This window comes from Scardinius erythrophthalmus (genome assembly GCF_964197995.2).
Source record: "Scardinius erythrophthalmus genome assembly, chromosome: 4".
NCBI classification, from domain to species: Eukaryota; Metazoa; Chordata; class Actinopteri; order Cypriniformes; family Leuciscidae; genus Scardinius; species Scardinius erythrophthalmus.
Window position 1 is genome coordinate 20,785,548 of NC_138224.1, and position 16,885 is coordinate 20,802,432.

General features: G+C 36.2%; 2 protein-coding genes across 9 annotated transcripts in view; both read left to right on the forward strand.

The window, feature by feature from the left end:
* Positions 1-645: 645 nt before the first annotated feature.
* On the forward strand, positions 646-8,157 carry trmu (tRNA 5-methylaminomethyl-2-thiouridylate methyltransferase). The gene is made up of 11 exons (XM_081363650.1): positions 646-925; positions 1,340-1,505; positions 1,592-1,698; positions 2,002-2,124; positions 3,536-3,708; positions 3,914-3,967; positions 4,544-4,610; positions 5,638-5,738; positions 5,858-6,002; positions 6,500-6,582; positions 7,423-8,157. The coding sequence occupies exons 1-11, from the start codon at positions 844-846 to the stop codon at positions 7,570-7,572; spliced, it is 1,251 nt and encodes a 416-aa protein (XP_081219776.1). The 5' UTR covers positions 646-843; the 3' UTR covers positions 7,573-8,157.
* Positions 8,158-9,594: 1,437 nt separating this feature from the next.
* The window catches only part of celsr1a (cadherin EGF LAG seven-pass G-type receptor 1a), a 104,353-nt gene continuing 97,062 nt past the window's right edge, over positions 9,595-16,885 (forward strand). For all 8 annotated transcript variants that reach the window (XM_081363643.1, XM_081363646.1, XM_081363648.1 and 5 more), the window contains exon 1: positions 9,595-13,266. In XM_081363643.1, the coding sequence (XP_081219769.1) occupies positions 9,738-13,266 (3,529 nt within the window). In that variant the 5' untranslated portion in view covers positions 9,595-9,737. The remainder of the gene's footprint in view (positions 13,267-16,885) is intronic.

A 16,885-nucleotide genomic window follows, 5' to 3' on the forward strand; every position in this document is an offset into this window, starting at 1 on the left:
TAATGTATAAGTATATAATAATAATTTACTTCCTAATTGTATTCAGAGGTTGTTCGAAATGAGAGAAAGTCAGTATTAAGGGGAATTTATGTTTTCTTAAATTAAGAACTAATACAAAAAATAGATGTTATAATTGTGATAAGGAATTAAAATGTGTATTTTACTTTGTAAATTCAAGAAAATTTGTAAAAACAAGGTGATAAATATATAACTCAATATGAATAATTTTTGTTTACTTAATGTTATAATATCTATGTAATATTAACGTGTACCTTTGTAATTTGAAATTAAAATTTGTAATTTGTATGTAGGCTACATTTTGGGAAATGTCTTATAGGCTAACTGTTTTCGTCTTCTTTTACTGTCTATGGTTTTTGTTTATCTTGAACGAATCAAATCCAGTGAGAGATGTGACGCTCATTAGATACACATATAAAGGGTAGGAATTATAAGCAATGGCTTTCAGCCAACAACTTGTTGTTGAATTGAATAATGACGAGAATTTAAACTGAAATAGAAGAATTTGAGATGAAACCCTTTTGGTCAACAAAGTCAAGCAGATTTAATTTCTTATAAAATCTGATTGCCATTCTACTTATTATATTTCTGTGGATATATTTAAACGCCACACGCTACTTGCAGTGTTACGGTTTAAAGTGTTCAACTAGGAACAATTCCCGGAACTATAGTTTTGTTTGTGTTGTTCTTTGTTTCCGATCGGTCATGATTTTGAAAAGAACTTTAATTATGGCGACCTTCTTGTCACAGGCGTGAAATGTTTCATAATTTCTTTTTACTTGTATAATTACATTTATTTGAGCACATATACACTTAATAGGTGTTATGGGTGTAATTAGACATGTTGTGTGTGCTATGTCTGGAGGGGTTGACAGTTCTGTCAGTGCATTGCTGCTCAAAAGAATGGGTAAGTTTTCAGTGTATTAAAAATTAAACACAATTCTACACATTTATTAAATTAAATGTACAGTCTAGTTCACGGAGCACATTATGCGCATCAACATAAACTCTGTTGTATTTTATATGTGCTATGTTGTGCTTATTATATTCAATACTGGATTGTAAGTTAGATTGTATTGTAGCAATAATAATAAAGTATTCAGGTGGTTAATAATAAGTACAGACTTACATGTCTGAAAGTAACTAACGTTAGTATTTGTCTGTCATTGAATTAGATTGGAAATATTAAACAAAGCTGTGTTTATTTTAGCGACATAATATAATGATAAAACAATTTATACAGTATTGAAGACGCTTTCTGGTTTCCAAACTAGCATCATATGTTTGCGGATATATGATATATCTGTTTGTCTGCCATCAGGCTATCATGTGACTGGTGTGTTCATGAAGAACTGGGACTCTCATGATGAGAAAGGCGTCTGTTCATCTGAGAGAGATTGTGAAGATGCTTATAAAGTTTGTAAGATGCTGGATATGCCTTTCCACCAGGTCTCGTATATTAAAGAATACTGGCATGAAGTATTCAGGTAAATATAGCAGTCGTTTTAAGTTCATTAAATTCAAAATGTTGTGCTCCATTTGTTAATATTCTATTTATTCTTTATGTTTGCAGTAATCTTCTCAGGGAATATGAGAAGGGCAGAACACCAAATCCAGACATAATGTGTAACAAACACATCAAGTTTAAGCACTTTTATCAGTATGCAGTTAATACTTTGGGTAAGTTAAGAAGAATTGCTGAAGTCTCAGAATTTTCCAGGAAAAGAGAGACAAAATTGGACTGTCATTGTTTAAATTTTATTTATATATATATATATATATATATATATATATATATATATATATATATATATATATATATATATATATATATATATATAGGCTATATGATGTAGAGCACAGGGAAAGAAATTCGATTTGTGCAATATATTCGTGCTTTTTTGCTAAAAATGTAATGGGACACCAGTCTTTGTTATTCGTGGAACTTTGGTGTCTGTCATATTTAGTCTTATTTGACAACAGGTGCTGATGCCATAGCAACGGGACACTATGCCCGGACATCCCAGGAAGATGAGGAGGTTTTTCAACAGAAGCACGTTCCACCTCCCAGAACCCTCTTCAGAGACCGCTTTGAGATTAGAAAGCGTAAGTGTAACATCTGATGTCTGATATGATGTAGAGCACAGGGAAAGAAATTCGATTTTTTTTTTCCAGCATCGAATCAAAATAATGTAATGAAAATCATCCTTTCCAGACACTAGTAAAAAATATATTTTAATTTAATTGCAGTAAAAAAAAAATACTACCATGATGTATACTTAAAATTGTATACTTGTGTATACTTACACTTGCAATTAATATAAATATAAAACATATATTTGTATTCCATTACAGTAATGGGAAAATAATATCACAATGGAAAAAGAAATAGGCTTTTCTTTATACAAAATATAAATTCTCATCATTTTCTTTTGATTTTTAGAGTGAAGTGTGGACAGTGATGTTTCTTGAAATTAAAAAATGATGTTAGTTTTATTTGTTAATGTCAGTTGTATGTGTGATTTGTTTCAGAATTGATCTTTAATCAGGCTTGGGAGGGTTACTTTAAAAATGTATTCCGTTACAGTTACAAATTACTTCATAAAAAAAGTATTCAGTAACGTAATCCAAGTACTATAATATGAAAGTAATGTAACTGATTACTTTTGGATTACTTCAAGGTCACGTATATAAATAAAGTCAAGCAAGAAGAAATATTATTAAAAAAAAAAATAAAAAAAAAAACTTTTATTTATTAAGAATTTGGTCCAGTGTACAATATTTTCAAAATATACACACAAGCCTGAATATATATTTATGTAAAGGGCTATACAGACATCTAGTGGCTAATATATGGTATTACAGATTATTTTGTTTTATTTTTAACAAAAAAATAAAAACACAACATTTAAAATTTTTACACAATCTACATATTAGTTTATTTTAAAATAGGCCTACATGTTGACTAAAGCCGTGATCTTTCTTAATTTGCCTGACTGAACTTGTGGCGTTGGCAGTGGGAGTTCCTAGACAGCGAACATCCCGTTACGTGAGAAAAGATAAAGAAAGGACATTTTGAGTACTAAAAAAGCTACTCTCCTAATTTCTACAAAATAGCAGCGGAATTTCCATGAAATAAAAGCGATTTTACCCGCAGGCAGCATCGTTTCTACTAGCAGCAGTGATTCAATCTGCGTCTGAGGAGATTGTAGAAAGCTGTTATTTGCACATGCACCAGCGCGTGGCACACGTGAGTCATTACTGGCAACAGAACCAGGAACTACTGTATAATCAAGCAGCGCTTAATATAGTGTAAATTTAGTATAAATGAAACCATTGTAATCCTGAAAGTATTCCCCCTTTTTTCAAAATGTAACTATAATCTGATTACTACGTTTTTTGCCGTAACTGTAACGGATTACCGTTACTGGATTTTTGTATCCTGATTACATAACGCCGTTACATGTATTCCGTTACTCCCCAACCCTGTCTTTAATCTCCTTCTGAATCTTATTAGCTGCGCGGCTCTATCAGGGAGCTGATCGCGTGAAAGACCAGACGTTCTTTCTCAGCCAGATCTCCCAGGATGCTTTGCGGCACACACTATTCCCATTAGCTGGTCTGACCAAAGACTTTGTGAAGAAGATCGCTGCTGAGGCCAGCTTCCAGCATGTTCTAAAGAAAAAAGAGGTACTGTAATGAATAAATCCCTCTTTCAAGTCACTCATACAAGATCCAGGATCTCTGTCACTGGAGACTTGACATTCATTAGTGTTCAGTATAATACATGTAATATAATCCACTGGATTAATGATTAATTGATACAAAAATGTCTGCTAAATGACTACATGTAATTGTAAATGCAAATAATTGAATCTCCTTTCCCCCCCGGAAGAGCATGGGAATCTGTTTCATTGGAGAAAGAGATTTTGAGAACTTTATTCTTGAGGTACGTTCTTTGATGCAGCTTAAAACTGTACGTATAAGGAATTTATTGATGGCCTCTTGTTTTTTTAAAGCAATAAAAACACAAATCTAATCTTCTTTGTAATGAAAACTACATTTATAGAAAGTATTAGTTCATTAATAACAAATTTGGTCCTAAATTATCTATCCTTCTTCTATATCTTAATTTAGGCTAAAGTTACCTATTCTTACCTATTATAACCCTGTTATATATTTTGTTTGTCTTTTCTTGGTAATTTTATTTAGCATTTATGTTTATTGCACAAATATCTGATGAAATTTTGGTAACAGGGTTGCAAAAAGGTAAATCTCTCGAAATTAAACCAATCTTGACCTTCTAAGGTTTATGAACAATATTTTCCACAAATTAAAACCCTCCTTTCACTGTTGGTTTGTTGAAATCTTTTTAAGAATTTCAGACTTTATTTTGCACTGAAATTTTGATTATTGCCATTATAATATATATATATATATATATATATATATATATATATATATATATATATATATATATATACACCTAATATTATACTTTTTCCACATGTCAAATTTATTACAGTACTTGGAGCCCAAACCAGGAAACTTTGTTTCCATTGAAGATGGGAAGATCATGGGGCAGCATAAAGGTGAATATTAATTATGTTGGCTTGACAAACCAAAATACTAATCTACTATTTAAGCTTCTTCTTTTTTTTCCTCTTCCTAGAGCTTTAAAGCTAAACCACCAAAAGTGGGTCAGACCTATCAGACTTTTCTGACTCGGGTTGCTATATCTTTTCTAATTGATCCCGACTTTGGGAATTCCTGTAGGCTATTGGACTTCGGAGCATTCCCAAATTCCTGTAGACTTTTATTGTGCTAAATCATGCTAGAAACATGTTAGTAGTTTGTTAAATCATGTTAGGAACATGTTACATCATGCATAGCAATGTGATAATCATGCTTGCAACATGCTAAATCATGTTAGCAACGTGGTAAATTATGCTAGCAATGTGGTAAATTATGTTGGCAACATGTTAGCAATGTGTTAAATCATGTAAGGAACATTTTACATCACGCTAGCAATGTGACAATCATGTTAGCAATGTGGTAAATTATGCTAGCAATGTGGTAAATTATGTTGGCAACATGTTAGCAATGTGTTAAATCATGTTAGGAACATTTTACATCACGCTAGCAATGTGACAATCATGTTAGCAATGTGGTAAATTATGCTAGCAATGTGGTAAATTATGTTGGCAACATGTTAGCAATGTGTTAAATCATGTTAGGAACATTTTACATCACGCTAGCAATGTGACAATCATGCTAGCAACGTGCTAAATCATGTTAGGAACACGGTAAAACATGCTAGCAACATTCATTCATTCATGTTGCCATCCAATATGCCTGCAACATCCTAAATAATGCTAAGACATGTTAGCAACTTGCTAAACATGTTAGAAATGTGCTAGAACATGTTAATAACTTTTGATTTACTTCGAGTAAAATCAAATTTCAAGCTTTTCAAAGTTATTTCAAACTTTAAGACAAGGCTTTGTCAAGCCAACATCAACGTTTGTCATCAAACCTTACTCATCTAGTTTGTTGATGTTCTGCTATATAGTGTCTGTGATACTGCAAGACTGATGCACACAATACTATATTTCACAGGCTGGTTCACATTAACACTGGGTCAGAGGGCGAGAATAGGAGGGCAAGACGACCCTTGGTTTGTTGTTGATAAAGATATCACTACCGGTGATGTATTTGTGGTGAGTTACACAATTTGGATACTTCATAGTACATAGTTCATGTACATTTATTTTGCTAAAAAAGGACCAAATATGACTTTTCAGGTCGATTGCTTTGTAAAATATGGCGACTCTTGCAGGGTCCAACCACTAACCACCCAGCGCTGCTACGAGACACATTACAGACAGACCGCTTCCATTGGATCGCCGAACAGCCGCCCGTTGAACTTGTCCACACTCAGATGATGGAATGTCACTTCCGTTTCAACAACCGGATGCCTTTGAGTGAGTCGCATTTTTTTTTTTTTTTTTTACCCAGAATTATTAGAAAATGGTTCACTTGAAATAGTTATGTAAGTGCCACCACGCTACAACAACCAGCAGCCAATATTTTTCTTCGTTTTGTCTACAGAAGTGGTATTTTAGTATTATTTATACTATTTATTCATATTTTTTATCTTTTATTTTCATTTTATTTTAGATTAAGTTTTAGTAAGTTTTATGTCCTTTGGTCAATATTATTAGCTTTTTATTTCTAATTAGCTTTCATTTATTTGTACTTATTTATTTATTATTTTTAAATTCAGTTTTAGTGATTGTAGCACTTCAACTTATAAATTATTTAATTTCATGAAGTTGCCAAAGAAACATTTTTATTTTTTTTTTAAGTTTAATATTTATCTACTATTTAATTTATTATTATTTATTTTTTTTTACAAAAACAATTTTTCTTTTTTTTTTTTTTCTTTTTTTTTTTTTCATAAACATCTTGTTTCTTTCAGCTCCATGCACCGTAACTTTGAATCTTGATGGGTCGGTGTGGGTAATGATGAAAGAGCCATTGAGAGCAATGACACCTGGGCAGGTAATCCAGAAATATCTGCACCGTGGCAGAATGAATCTTTCCTGATGTGTCAGTATAAATCATTTACTTTTGGTTTTGCTTTTACACTATATTTAAAAAAAAAAAAAACACTTTAAAGTGCGCCTATTATGCAATTTTTAAGGTTCCTAATTTAGTTTGGAATGTTTCCTACACAGGTTTACATGCACCTAAGGGTAAAAAAATACATATTTTCTCATAATATACATTACACTACCTAATTTCCAAATGGCCCAGTCTGTTGTGATTGGTCTGACGCTTACAGCGTGTGTCGGAAACAAAACGTCCATTACCATATCTGAATTTCAGCTCTTCCTCAGCAGTCTATGCGAACAGTAACGATGGCGTCGGTTTTTCCGTGTAAATTCCAGCTCGTGTCCTCTTCCTTTTGAAATGCATGCAAAGTGCATTCACATCACAGAAAACAGCGTCTTCTCGACATGTCAACAACATGAACCAAAGTCTTCCAGGCCTCAGCTACAACTCATTGTTTGAGGGTCTGAGTAGAATTTGTTCACAAACATCCAATGAAGACCATAGGCTGGCATTATGCAAATTTGTTTCATTGTTACTTAGGTTTGTAACAGAAGACTGAATTGCTGATGACTCTTTTCAGTAATTCAGAATCGATTCTTTTTTTTTTTAGGAGAAAATAAGTTTATTTGTTGTGCACTTTGATCTTTAAAACTTTGCAGAACTTAGGATACAGTTAGAATAATGAACTGCAATACTGTGTTAAAATGGTGGAAAGGAAATTTGGGAATTTTGGATGGGGTACTGATTGTTTTTTTGAACTTCCACTCCATTGTCTTTGCTCTGCAGTTTGCTGTGCTATATAAGGGAGATGAGTGTTTGGGCAGTGGGAAGATCATTCGTCTGGGACCCACGAAATTCACTCTTCAGAAAGGTCAAAACTGCACGAACTGCCACCCTGAAGACACAAACCACCAACATCCAGAGCCGGTCAGCTGAGACACAGCACGAAACCAGCACGCCTCCGATCTCTTGTGGACAATAACACAATCTCAACAGGCTTGTGCTGTGAAAAGATGCTTTCGGGATTTACAGACTGGGAGAAAATACAAAAACATTGATAGTGTTTTGAATATGTCATTTTTATTTCAATTGTAATTAACTTGGAAATTGTAATTTATTTGTATTAATGATTAATGATTATCGGTTTACTTTTTTATTTTTATTTGAAAGATTTTGTAAATGTAAATGGTTTTAGTGCCTTTATTGTGCACCACATCCTGATCTATGCAATCTTAATGCAAATATTAAGCCATGGTTACGACTGTTACGAGTATTTTACTTTACCAATAGAGGGCGTAAGAGCATCATTTATAGCTGGTGCTGTTGGACAAAGACAATCTTCCTCAATTTTCATTAATTATGCTGCACACATCATACTAAATTAAACGTAAATTAACATATTTAATCTATATGTAGGCAGACAATTGCAATATATTATAAAATCGGTTAAGACTTTTTGCTGTTCTAAAATAGGAATTAGAATAAATTATTGACCTGGTAAAAATATAAAGTTTATTATCTATATGTAAAGGTGTGTGTGTGTGTGTATGTATGTATGTATGTATGTATGTATGTATGTATGTATGTATGTATATATATATATATATATATATATATATATATATATATATATATATATATATATATATATATATATATATTTAATGATTTGGTCATGATTCCTTTCTGGGAGTTTTTAAATGTCTGATATAACAATTCAACAAAATTGTGAACGAGGACATTAAGTGTATTGTTTTATTATAATAATTAATTAGCATTTGTTGTAAATAAATGTTTCATGAAAAATTTGTTTTCAAAGCAGAGTGATTTTATTTTAGAAGAAATACACTTTTTTCTGTATCATTTGAAGGGAGTCAGCGCATGTTTTCACGTTTAGGAGACACTAAATTGAATAAGGTGAAAGAAAAATAACCGTATTTGTACACAGTACTATAAAATGCACAATAAAATAAAATCACATCAGATATAAGGCTGTGAAAATACATTGCATACAAACAAATCACCCTCTAATATCTGCCATCGAACATTTGCAAATCTGTATTGCAGTATGTGTGGGAAAACGTTAGCAACAAAGTTTTGAATGACAAAAATAAGTTGATTGTTTTTTATAACTGGGTCATATATATATATATATATATGTGTGTGTGTGTGTGTGTGTATTATTTTTTAATTATTTATTTTTACATGTCAAAATCATCATTGCCGTTTTTTTTTCGTTTTTTTTTTTTTGTGCCAAAACTTATTTTAATATTAATTTGTGTAAAGGTTTGTGAGGGTTTTTACATGTAATATCACCACTCTTTAATTAGCCTATAATAACTGTAGGCTATTGTTACATAGCCTACAGGCGAAAACAATGACTACCATGGTGTTTTTGTAATTTGTATGGATAAATAATTTCGTTTTACTCTACTCATAGCGAATAACATAGAGGGTCCAGCATAACTCTTTATTACTTTACAGCCGCTTGTCAACTGAGTGATTTAAACACGTGGTGTGAATTCATGTCACTTAGAAAACAGAAAACTTTATCTCAGTAGCCTAGTCTAAACTGCAAACGAGCGACTCAACGCAACCAACTAAAATACAAAATTGCATTGTAAACGACGTTTATTTGTAATGAAGCATTCGCGTCCACAACATGCAGACAGTCGCATGAAATTGTTTAATCGCGAAACTTAATTTATTGGGCTATAATAGAAGAGTTCTAGTTTGACGCGCCGCGTCGCTCGCTTAAGAAAAGTCGCAAAAGAACCTAGGAATATGCAGCGGTGAATAACAATAGTTGAATTTCCATGAGAGTTATTCTTTAGTCCTCAGAGGAGGTGCAGTGCAGGTTTATGTTAATGACTGTGTGTGTGTGTGTGTGTGTGTGTGCGGGGGGAGAGACGCGCACGCACGGAGCCATTTTGTTCTCATTTAAAACTTAACGTGGATAATGTCACTTGGCTCCATGGATACCAGCCTGACAAACTGTGTTTTCTGCTGTTAAAAAGCTACAATGAAGGATAAAAGAAGGTCGACGTGCCGGCAGAAGGAGAGCTGACTTTTTTTCTGCAAGTTTTGTGGAGTTTTACACCATGGATTTAGTAATGCGTTGGTTATTATGGGTTCACCTTCTCCTCTGCGCTCCTCTCATGGGATGTTTTGACTTGCACCTCTCGGAGACTTTACATTCTGGAGCTGTTCTTGCCAATTTGTCACTTGGACCAGGTTGGACTTATAAAATAGACAGGACTTTAACTTCCAAGTACATTGGGAACTTTATTAAAGTGGATTGGAAAGATGGAGTTGTGCGTTTAAATGGAGAGGTGGACTGTGCGCGCGCCCATCACAGCGCGCTGCCTCTTTATTTTAAAATGACATCATTAACAACTGAAGGACTTGTTAACGCACATTTTAATGTATTTGTACACGGACGCAATTGCGTGTTCAAATATAAAAGGAAGAGAGTGAGTAAGCCTGATATTAACGTGGACTGCATTTATAACTTGGGACTAACTTCCTGCTTTTCTCCAGGTGATTTACTCCTTAGTTTTAAGGACTATTTACCTGTCTTCACAAGACACTCTGGCGTTTTTGCTTCTTCTTGCACCTCAGACCACCTGAATGTGTTTTTGCGTAACGGGACTTTACTTGTGAAGGACGCGTACTGTTTGGAGACGGACTTGAGACGCTTTAAAAACACTATTCGCTGTTCGTTTCTCGATTCAAACGGTGAGCCCTTCTCTTTGTGCCTTACATTACGATTCGCCTCAATCCAAACTCCATTATTAAATGCTATGCAAGACGTATCAAATCAATGGAAACCGAGAATAAAGCGAGCAGTGAATTCAGCGCCTCAGTTTCAGTTACCGAACTACCAGGTTTCAGTGCCCGAAAACGAGCCTGCGGGGACGCGCGTCATTGCCCTCAAAGCGACTGACAGCGACCCTGGAGACGCGGGAAAGATCGAGTATGGCATGGAAGCATTATTCGACAGCCGTTCTAAGGACTTCTTTCGGATGGACCCTCAAACCGGCATCATTGAGACTGTCCAGCCCTTAGATAGAGAAGTTAAAGACACGCACGTTTTTAAAGTCACAGCTACTGATAATGGCACGCCGCGACGCGCAGCCACATCATACCTGACCGTTACAGTAAGTGACACGAACGACCATGGACCCGTTTTTGAGCAGAATGAATATAGGGTTAGTATAAGAGAAAATGTGGAAGTTGGTTTTGAGGTGATTACGGTAAGGGCGACAGATGGAGATGCCCCATCCAATGCAAACATGATATATAAGATTGTGAATGGTGAAGGTGTTAATTCCGGGTTTGAAATTGATTCCCGGAATGGACTGGTTAAGATTCGGTTGCGTCCAGACAGAGAAACTATGGCCCAGTATCAATTGATAGTAGAGGCCAATGACCAAGGAAAGGACCCTGGACCCCGCAGTGCTACTGCGACAGTGTACATCACAGTTGAAGATGAAAATGACAATTACCCTCAGTTTAGTGAGAAGAGGTATGTAGTTCAGGTGCCGGAAAATGTGGCAATTAACACTAAAGTGGCCCAGGTGGAAGCCTCTGACCGAGACGAGGGCAATAACGGTAAGGTTCATTACAGTATAATCAGTGGCAACGTAAAAGGTCAGTTCTTCATTCACACCCCAACCGGAGCCATTGATGTCATCAACCCCCTGGACTACGAAATGATCAGAGAGTATAATTTACGCATAAAGGCACAGGATGGAGGCAGGCCTCCTCTCATTAACGGCACCGGCATTGTTGTCGTCCAAGTTGTGGATGTGAACGACAATGCTCCCATGTTTGTAAGCACTCCTTTCCAAGCCACCGTTTTAGAGAACGTGCCCATTGGATATTCTGTGATTCACATTCAGGCCATTGATTCTGACTCCGGCGAAAACGCCCGTTTGGATTACCGCCTCACAGACACCACTCCAGGTTTCCCCTTCACCATCAATAACAGCACTGGATGGGTAACAGTCAGTACTGAGCTGGACAGGGAAACCACTGAGTATTACACCTTCGGAGTGGAAGCCAGAGACAATGGAGTTCCAGTGATGTCGTCCTCAGCAAGCGTTAGCATCACCGTCCTAGATGTGAACGACAACATCCCTACGTTCACTGAGAAGGAGTACTCACTGAAAATCAATGAAGATGCGGTTGTAGGGTCCAGTGTGTTAACTGTCACAGCTCTGGACCGTGATGTAAACAGTGTGGTCACTTATCAGATCTCCAGTGGTAACACGCGGAACCGGTTTGCCATCACTAGTCAAAGCGGAGGTGGACTCATCACACTGGCGTTGCCGTTAGATTACAAAAAGGAACGGCAGTACGTTCTGACGGTCACCGCCTCTGATGGTACACGCTTCGACAACGTACAGGTGTTCATCAACGTAACTGATGCTAACACTCACAGACCCGTGTTCCAGAGCGCCAGCTACCATCAGACCTTCAGGGAGGACCAACCCATTGGATCAACTGTTGTGGTAATCAGTGCAACGGATGAAGACACGGGTGAGAATGCACGTATTACCTACATCATGGAGGACAACGTACCACAGTTTAAGATTGATCCGGACACAGGTGCAATCACCACACAGATGGAGATCGACTATGAAGATCAAGCTTCCTACACACTCGCTATCATTGCCCGTGACAATGGAATCCCACAGAAGTCTGATACCACGTATGTGGAAATTATCGTTCTGGACGCCAATGATAACACTCCACAGTTTGGGAGGGACAAATACCAGGGTTCCGTGTTGGAAGATGCTCCTCTGATGACCAGTGTGCTCCAGATATCTGCTTCCGACAGGGACTCGGGGCCTAACGGACGTGTGATCTACACCTTTCAAGGAGGCGACGATGGGGAAGGAGACTTCATGATTGAACAGTACTCTGGAATTATCCGAATCAACCGGAAGCTGGACAGAGAGAACATTCCGATCTATAACCTGAGGGCCCTTGCTGTAGATAAAGGTATTCCTCCTCTCAAAGCAGCAGTGGAGATCCAGATTTCTGTGCTGGACACCAATGACAATGCTCCTGTTTTTGAGAAGAATGAACTGTTCATCGACGTCAAAGAAAACAGCCCTGTTGATTCAGTGGTTGCCCGGATCACCGCCATGGACCCCGACGAAGGCACCAATGCTCAGATATTGTACCAAATTCTGTCAGGAAATAACCCTGAGGTCTTTGACTTGGATATGCTGACTGGAGACTTAAAAGTGCTTGTGGATTTGGACTACGAGACCAAACGGGAGTATGTCATACAAGTGCAGGCCACGTCTGCACCTCTGGTCAGCAGTGCAATCGTCCACATCCGTGTGGTTGATGTCAATGACAACGATCCGGTCCTGCAGAATTTTGAGATTATCTTCAATAACTACGTCACCAACAAATCCAATAGCTTTCCGTCTGGGATTATAGGAAAGGTACCAGCTCACGACCCAGATGTGTCAGATAAACTCAAGTATAGCTTCATTGAAGGAAATGAGCTGAGTTTGCTGATCCTAAACTCGGATACTGGAGAGCTAAAACTCAGCAAAGATCTGGATAACAACAGACCTCTGGAGGCCACCATGAAAGTTTCTGTCACAGGTCAGTTAACTTCCCTTTGTATCTTTTGCATTAACTGTTTTTGCCTGTAATGACTCTTTAAATTTGAGTTTTTCCAGCGTAGAAAGGTAAGAACTAATTTGATACAGACAAACTATATGTATTATGTCACTTAAATATATTGGGTTGAAGTCAATGATGGAGCTGCTGCTCCGATTGGCTGCATGTTTTCAGTGTGTGTTTGCTGCAGGCTGAATTACAATCCTGTTCTTCTGCTTATGAGGTGTTTGTTAGAAATGTTGAAGAAGGCAAAGACCGTTTGTGTGAGAATGAGTTCTCGGTTCACTCGGTTCACTGTTATATCGAGATCCCGGTTAATGTTCTGTTATGAAATGTTTGAGATGAGCAACACATTATTATTGTTGAATTAGGTGCCTCTAAGTATGTGATGGCTGTGCAATTTTGGAGAAAAAGAACTAAATATCATGAATTACTACTCACTGACAGATCACTGAAATCTTGTCATTGTCTGGGTAATTTATTACAGTTTTGGTCAATGCCAATAATATAAAAAGACCAAAAATAAGTTGTTTAATTGACCTGGCCAATATATATTTGTAAATGACTGGTGCTGAATGGATTTAAAATGAATATAATTGAACTAATTTAATACTGTGGTGCTCTTTGGTCATTTTTTACCGAAAATTTTTATGTTTTGTTTTGTTTAGAATTTTTTGCTTGGTAAAGGTTTTGGCACTTGCTATGTGAACACAAAAAACAAAACAAAAATCCTATGAAATATAGTCACACTTGTGCTCCTTGTTGACGAATTTTATCTAGTGAAAACTTTTGGTACTGCAGCCAAACAAAATCTTACTGAAAGCTATTTTTTGAGATATCAAGCTCAAATGTGAACACAACTTGTTTAGATTTATGGCTTTGATTTTCTTGCAATTTTAGAGTAAAACGTTATTTTGAAAATATATATTTCATATAAAAATTGAAAATAGTATTTTTGTGCATTTTTCATATCAATACACGTAAAATTCTTTTACTTTTTTAAGTTCTGTTTTTTAAACTTTTTTCACTTTAGCAAAAAATCTGCCAAGTGTCGTCTTTGAAAAGGGATCAAACTTAAGTCTGTGCTCTAAAGCATTCAGGAGTTATGACAGTTTAATTAGAAAATTGAATTGTCAGATCTATGCTCAAAAAGTGAATAAATGGATTATACATATAGTCTAAATATAATTTAGTATAAAAAAATCCCCTAAAAATACAAATTATTAAAAAAAAATAAAAAATCAAACTAAAATATTGTACATTCATTTTATTGACAAAAATAAATTCATAAATAAATTCTGTCATTTTTGACCGACACGCGAAGAGAAATGGCTCGTTAGGGTGTTATTACAGTGCTTTATTATGATCATATCTGTGACGGTGTTATATTATACCATGCTCATATGTACAGCCAGCCTCTTCAAATGGCACCAGCTTCTCAAATCTCACACTCTTCCTTCTCTGTTTCTGTCCTCCTTTTCTATCTCTCTCTTCCTCCCACACACCGGCCTTCCTGTTAATTTGCAACTTGCAATTCAAATACATCTCACAGAATACGGCTCTCTTGTCTGTGTTCTGTGGCTTTACGACCGTGTCTTTGTTGGTCTGATTGCCGGCCCTCATCTGAATATGCATGCTCATGGTCATTGTTGGGGTCGTAATGAGCCGCATTCATGCCATGCTCACTCATTCATGACAAAGACACATCGGTTTCCATCGCCATTGCAGTTCCCGCCCTCTTTTACCCCCTCAAATTCCACACAGATCTCTTTCTCTCTTGTCTAATAAACTAATGCATTTTATTCCTTGGACATACCCACATGTCAGATGTTAGGTAACCATTAGCACTGGTTGTGTGACCTCTTCACCCCCAGCCCAGGGGAAAGGAAACGGCCCTAAAGGGAAAACATGTGACAGAGCTCTTAGCTGGATTGTAACGGCTACTCTGGTCTATGAGTGAATTTAATCAGGTGTCTCAATTTCAAATTCAACCATCCTCAGGAAGGTAACAAATGTTTTTCAGTCATGCGATATTTGAGTCTTAGAAGAAGCCAGCTTGGACAGAAATAAGTTAAATTATGGATTTTCCTAGTATTTGCTATGTTAAGATATATCAGTTTAAATGTGTTTCTGTTTGCTATTGGTCAAACTTAAAGGGTTAGTTCACCCAAAAATGAAAGTTCTGTCATCATTTACTCACCCTAATGTCGCTCCAAACCCATAAGAAAACTTTGGTTACTCTTCGAAACACGAACGAAGATGTTTTTAATGAAACCTAAGATGTTTATGTCCCTTCATGGAAAGTCCAGGTAACCAAAATTTAGAAGATCCAAAAAGGTCATAAATTGTTTGTAGAATGAATATGAATCGAGTGGTTTAATACAAGTCTTGTGAAGAGATATGATTGCTTTATATGATGAACAGATTTACTCTAGAAGGGACTCTTTGGAGCGTGTATTGTTGGTTTGAAACGACATCAGGGTTGTTGTTTTTTTGGAGGGGTGAACTAAAGTTAAGTGTTAAAGGCCTTTAAGGTTAGGGTTTTATTTACACCACTACACCTAGTAAACATAGATTTTACTTTTAACTAATCAGACTTGTCATTTTGTCCTGGCATACAATGAAACTGGGGCACATACATAAATAACCCAAGGAACACTAGGCATATCTAGGGACCAAAATATCATAGAGACTTGGGGATGGGCTCTTTTGGGCTTTTGGGATGGGCTCTTTTGACTCCCAGAACACCCTAGTAACCGCATAGCAACATGTTAAAACCCAGTCAAAACAAATGCATAGAAGTGCCTAGCAACCACCCACTGAGCCCTAGAATCATGGTGGTGAGTTTTGCATGGGCAAGCACCACTCACACTGTCCTCACTAAATGTAAAAAAAAAAAATTATATATATATCTATATAGTTTTACCAAATTTTAACGTTTTTTGTTACTTGGTTTCTAAAGGTGTTAAGTGACATTTCTAGACTTCCATATTTTAAATGTACCATATTCCACTCTTAAATGCAAAGCGAAAAAGCACTTTTTTCATACTTGAGACACTGTGGGAAAAAAAGGGTATAATTTTCTACCCGATCTGACCCTCTAAAAATGACTTTTGTTGGTTTAACCTAAAGTAATATTTTGGACTAAAATAAAACCTGTTACTTTTACTGTTACCGCACGACTCTTATTTTTTTTTAGTTAACCTCACAAATGGAACACTATTTAGACACTGTTATCTTTCACTCCTGAACAGGTGTTTTCCTTATCGAGTTTTTAATTATTTATCCAAGTACTTGGGGACACACACAAGTCCCAGATATGCACCTGATAAAAGCAAGTTAACATTCTAGTCAAAACAAGAGCCATTCTAGCCTAAAACAACTCCAGTTTGCACAGCAAACATGACGGAGTGAGGGCTGCGTGTTTGAAAAGTAACCTAATCTCTCTTATCTGTGTCTGTTAACATTCAACAAGGCTTTTCCCGATTTTAGGGGTGTCCTCTGCAAAATGATGCCCTTTTTTTTTTAGCCCTGCACCTTTGTGCTTTGTTTCACTGGATCAATACCGCTGATAAGCCATCTGTCACAGCCTCAAGATAGA

What these genes read in the sequence shown, in the direction of transcription:
- trmu (XM_081363650.1), top strand. Translation starts at nt 844, where the DNA reads ATGGGTGTAATTAGACATGTTGTGTGTGCTATGTCTGGAGGGGTTGAC. An exon ending in ATGTTCTAAAGAAAAAAGAG is followed by an intron (nt 3,709 to 3,913) that starts GTACTGTAATGA and finishes CCCCCCCGGAAG; the next exon opens with AGCATGGGAATCTGTTTCAT. An exon ending in GATCATGGGGCAGCATAAAG is followed by an intron (nt 4,611 to 5,637) that starts GTGAATATTAAT and finishes TATATTTCACAG; the next exon opens with GCTGGTTCACATTAACACTG.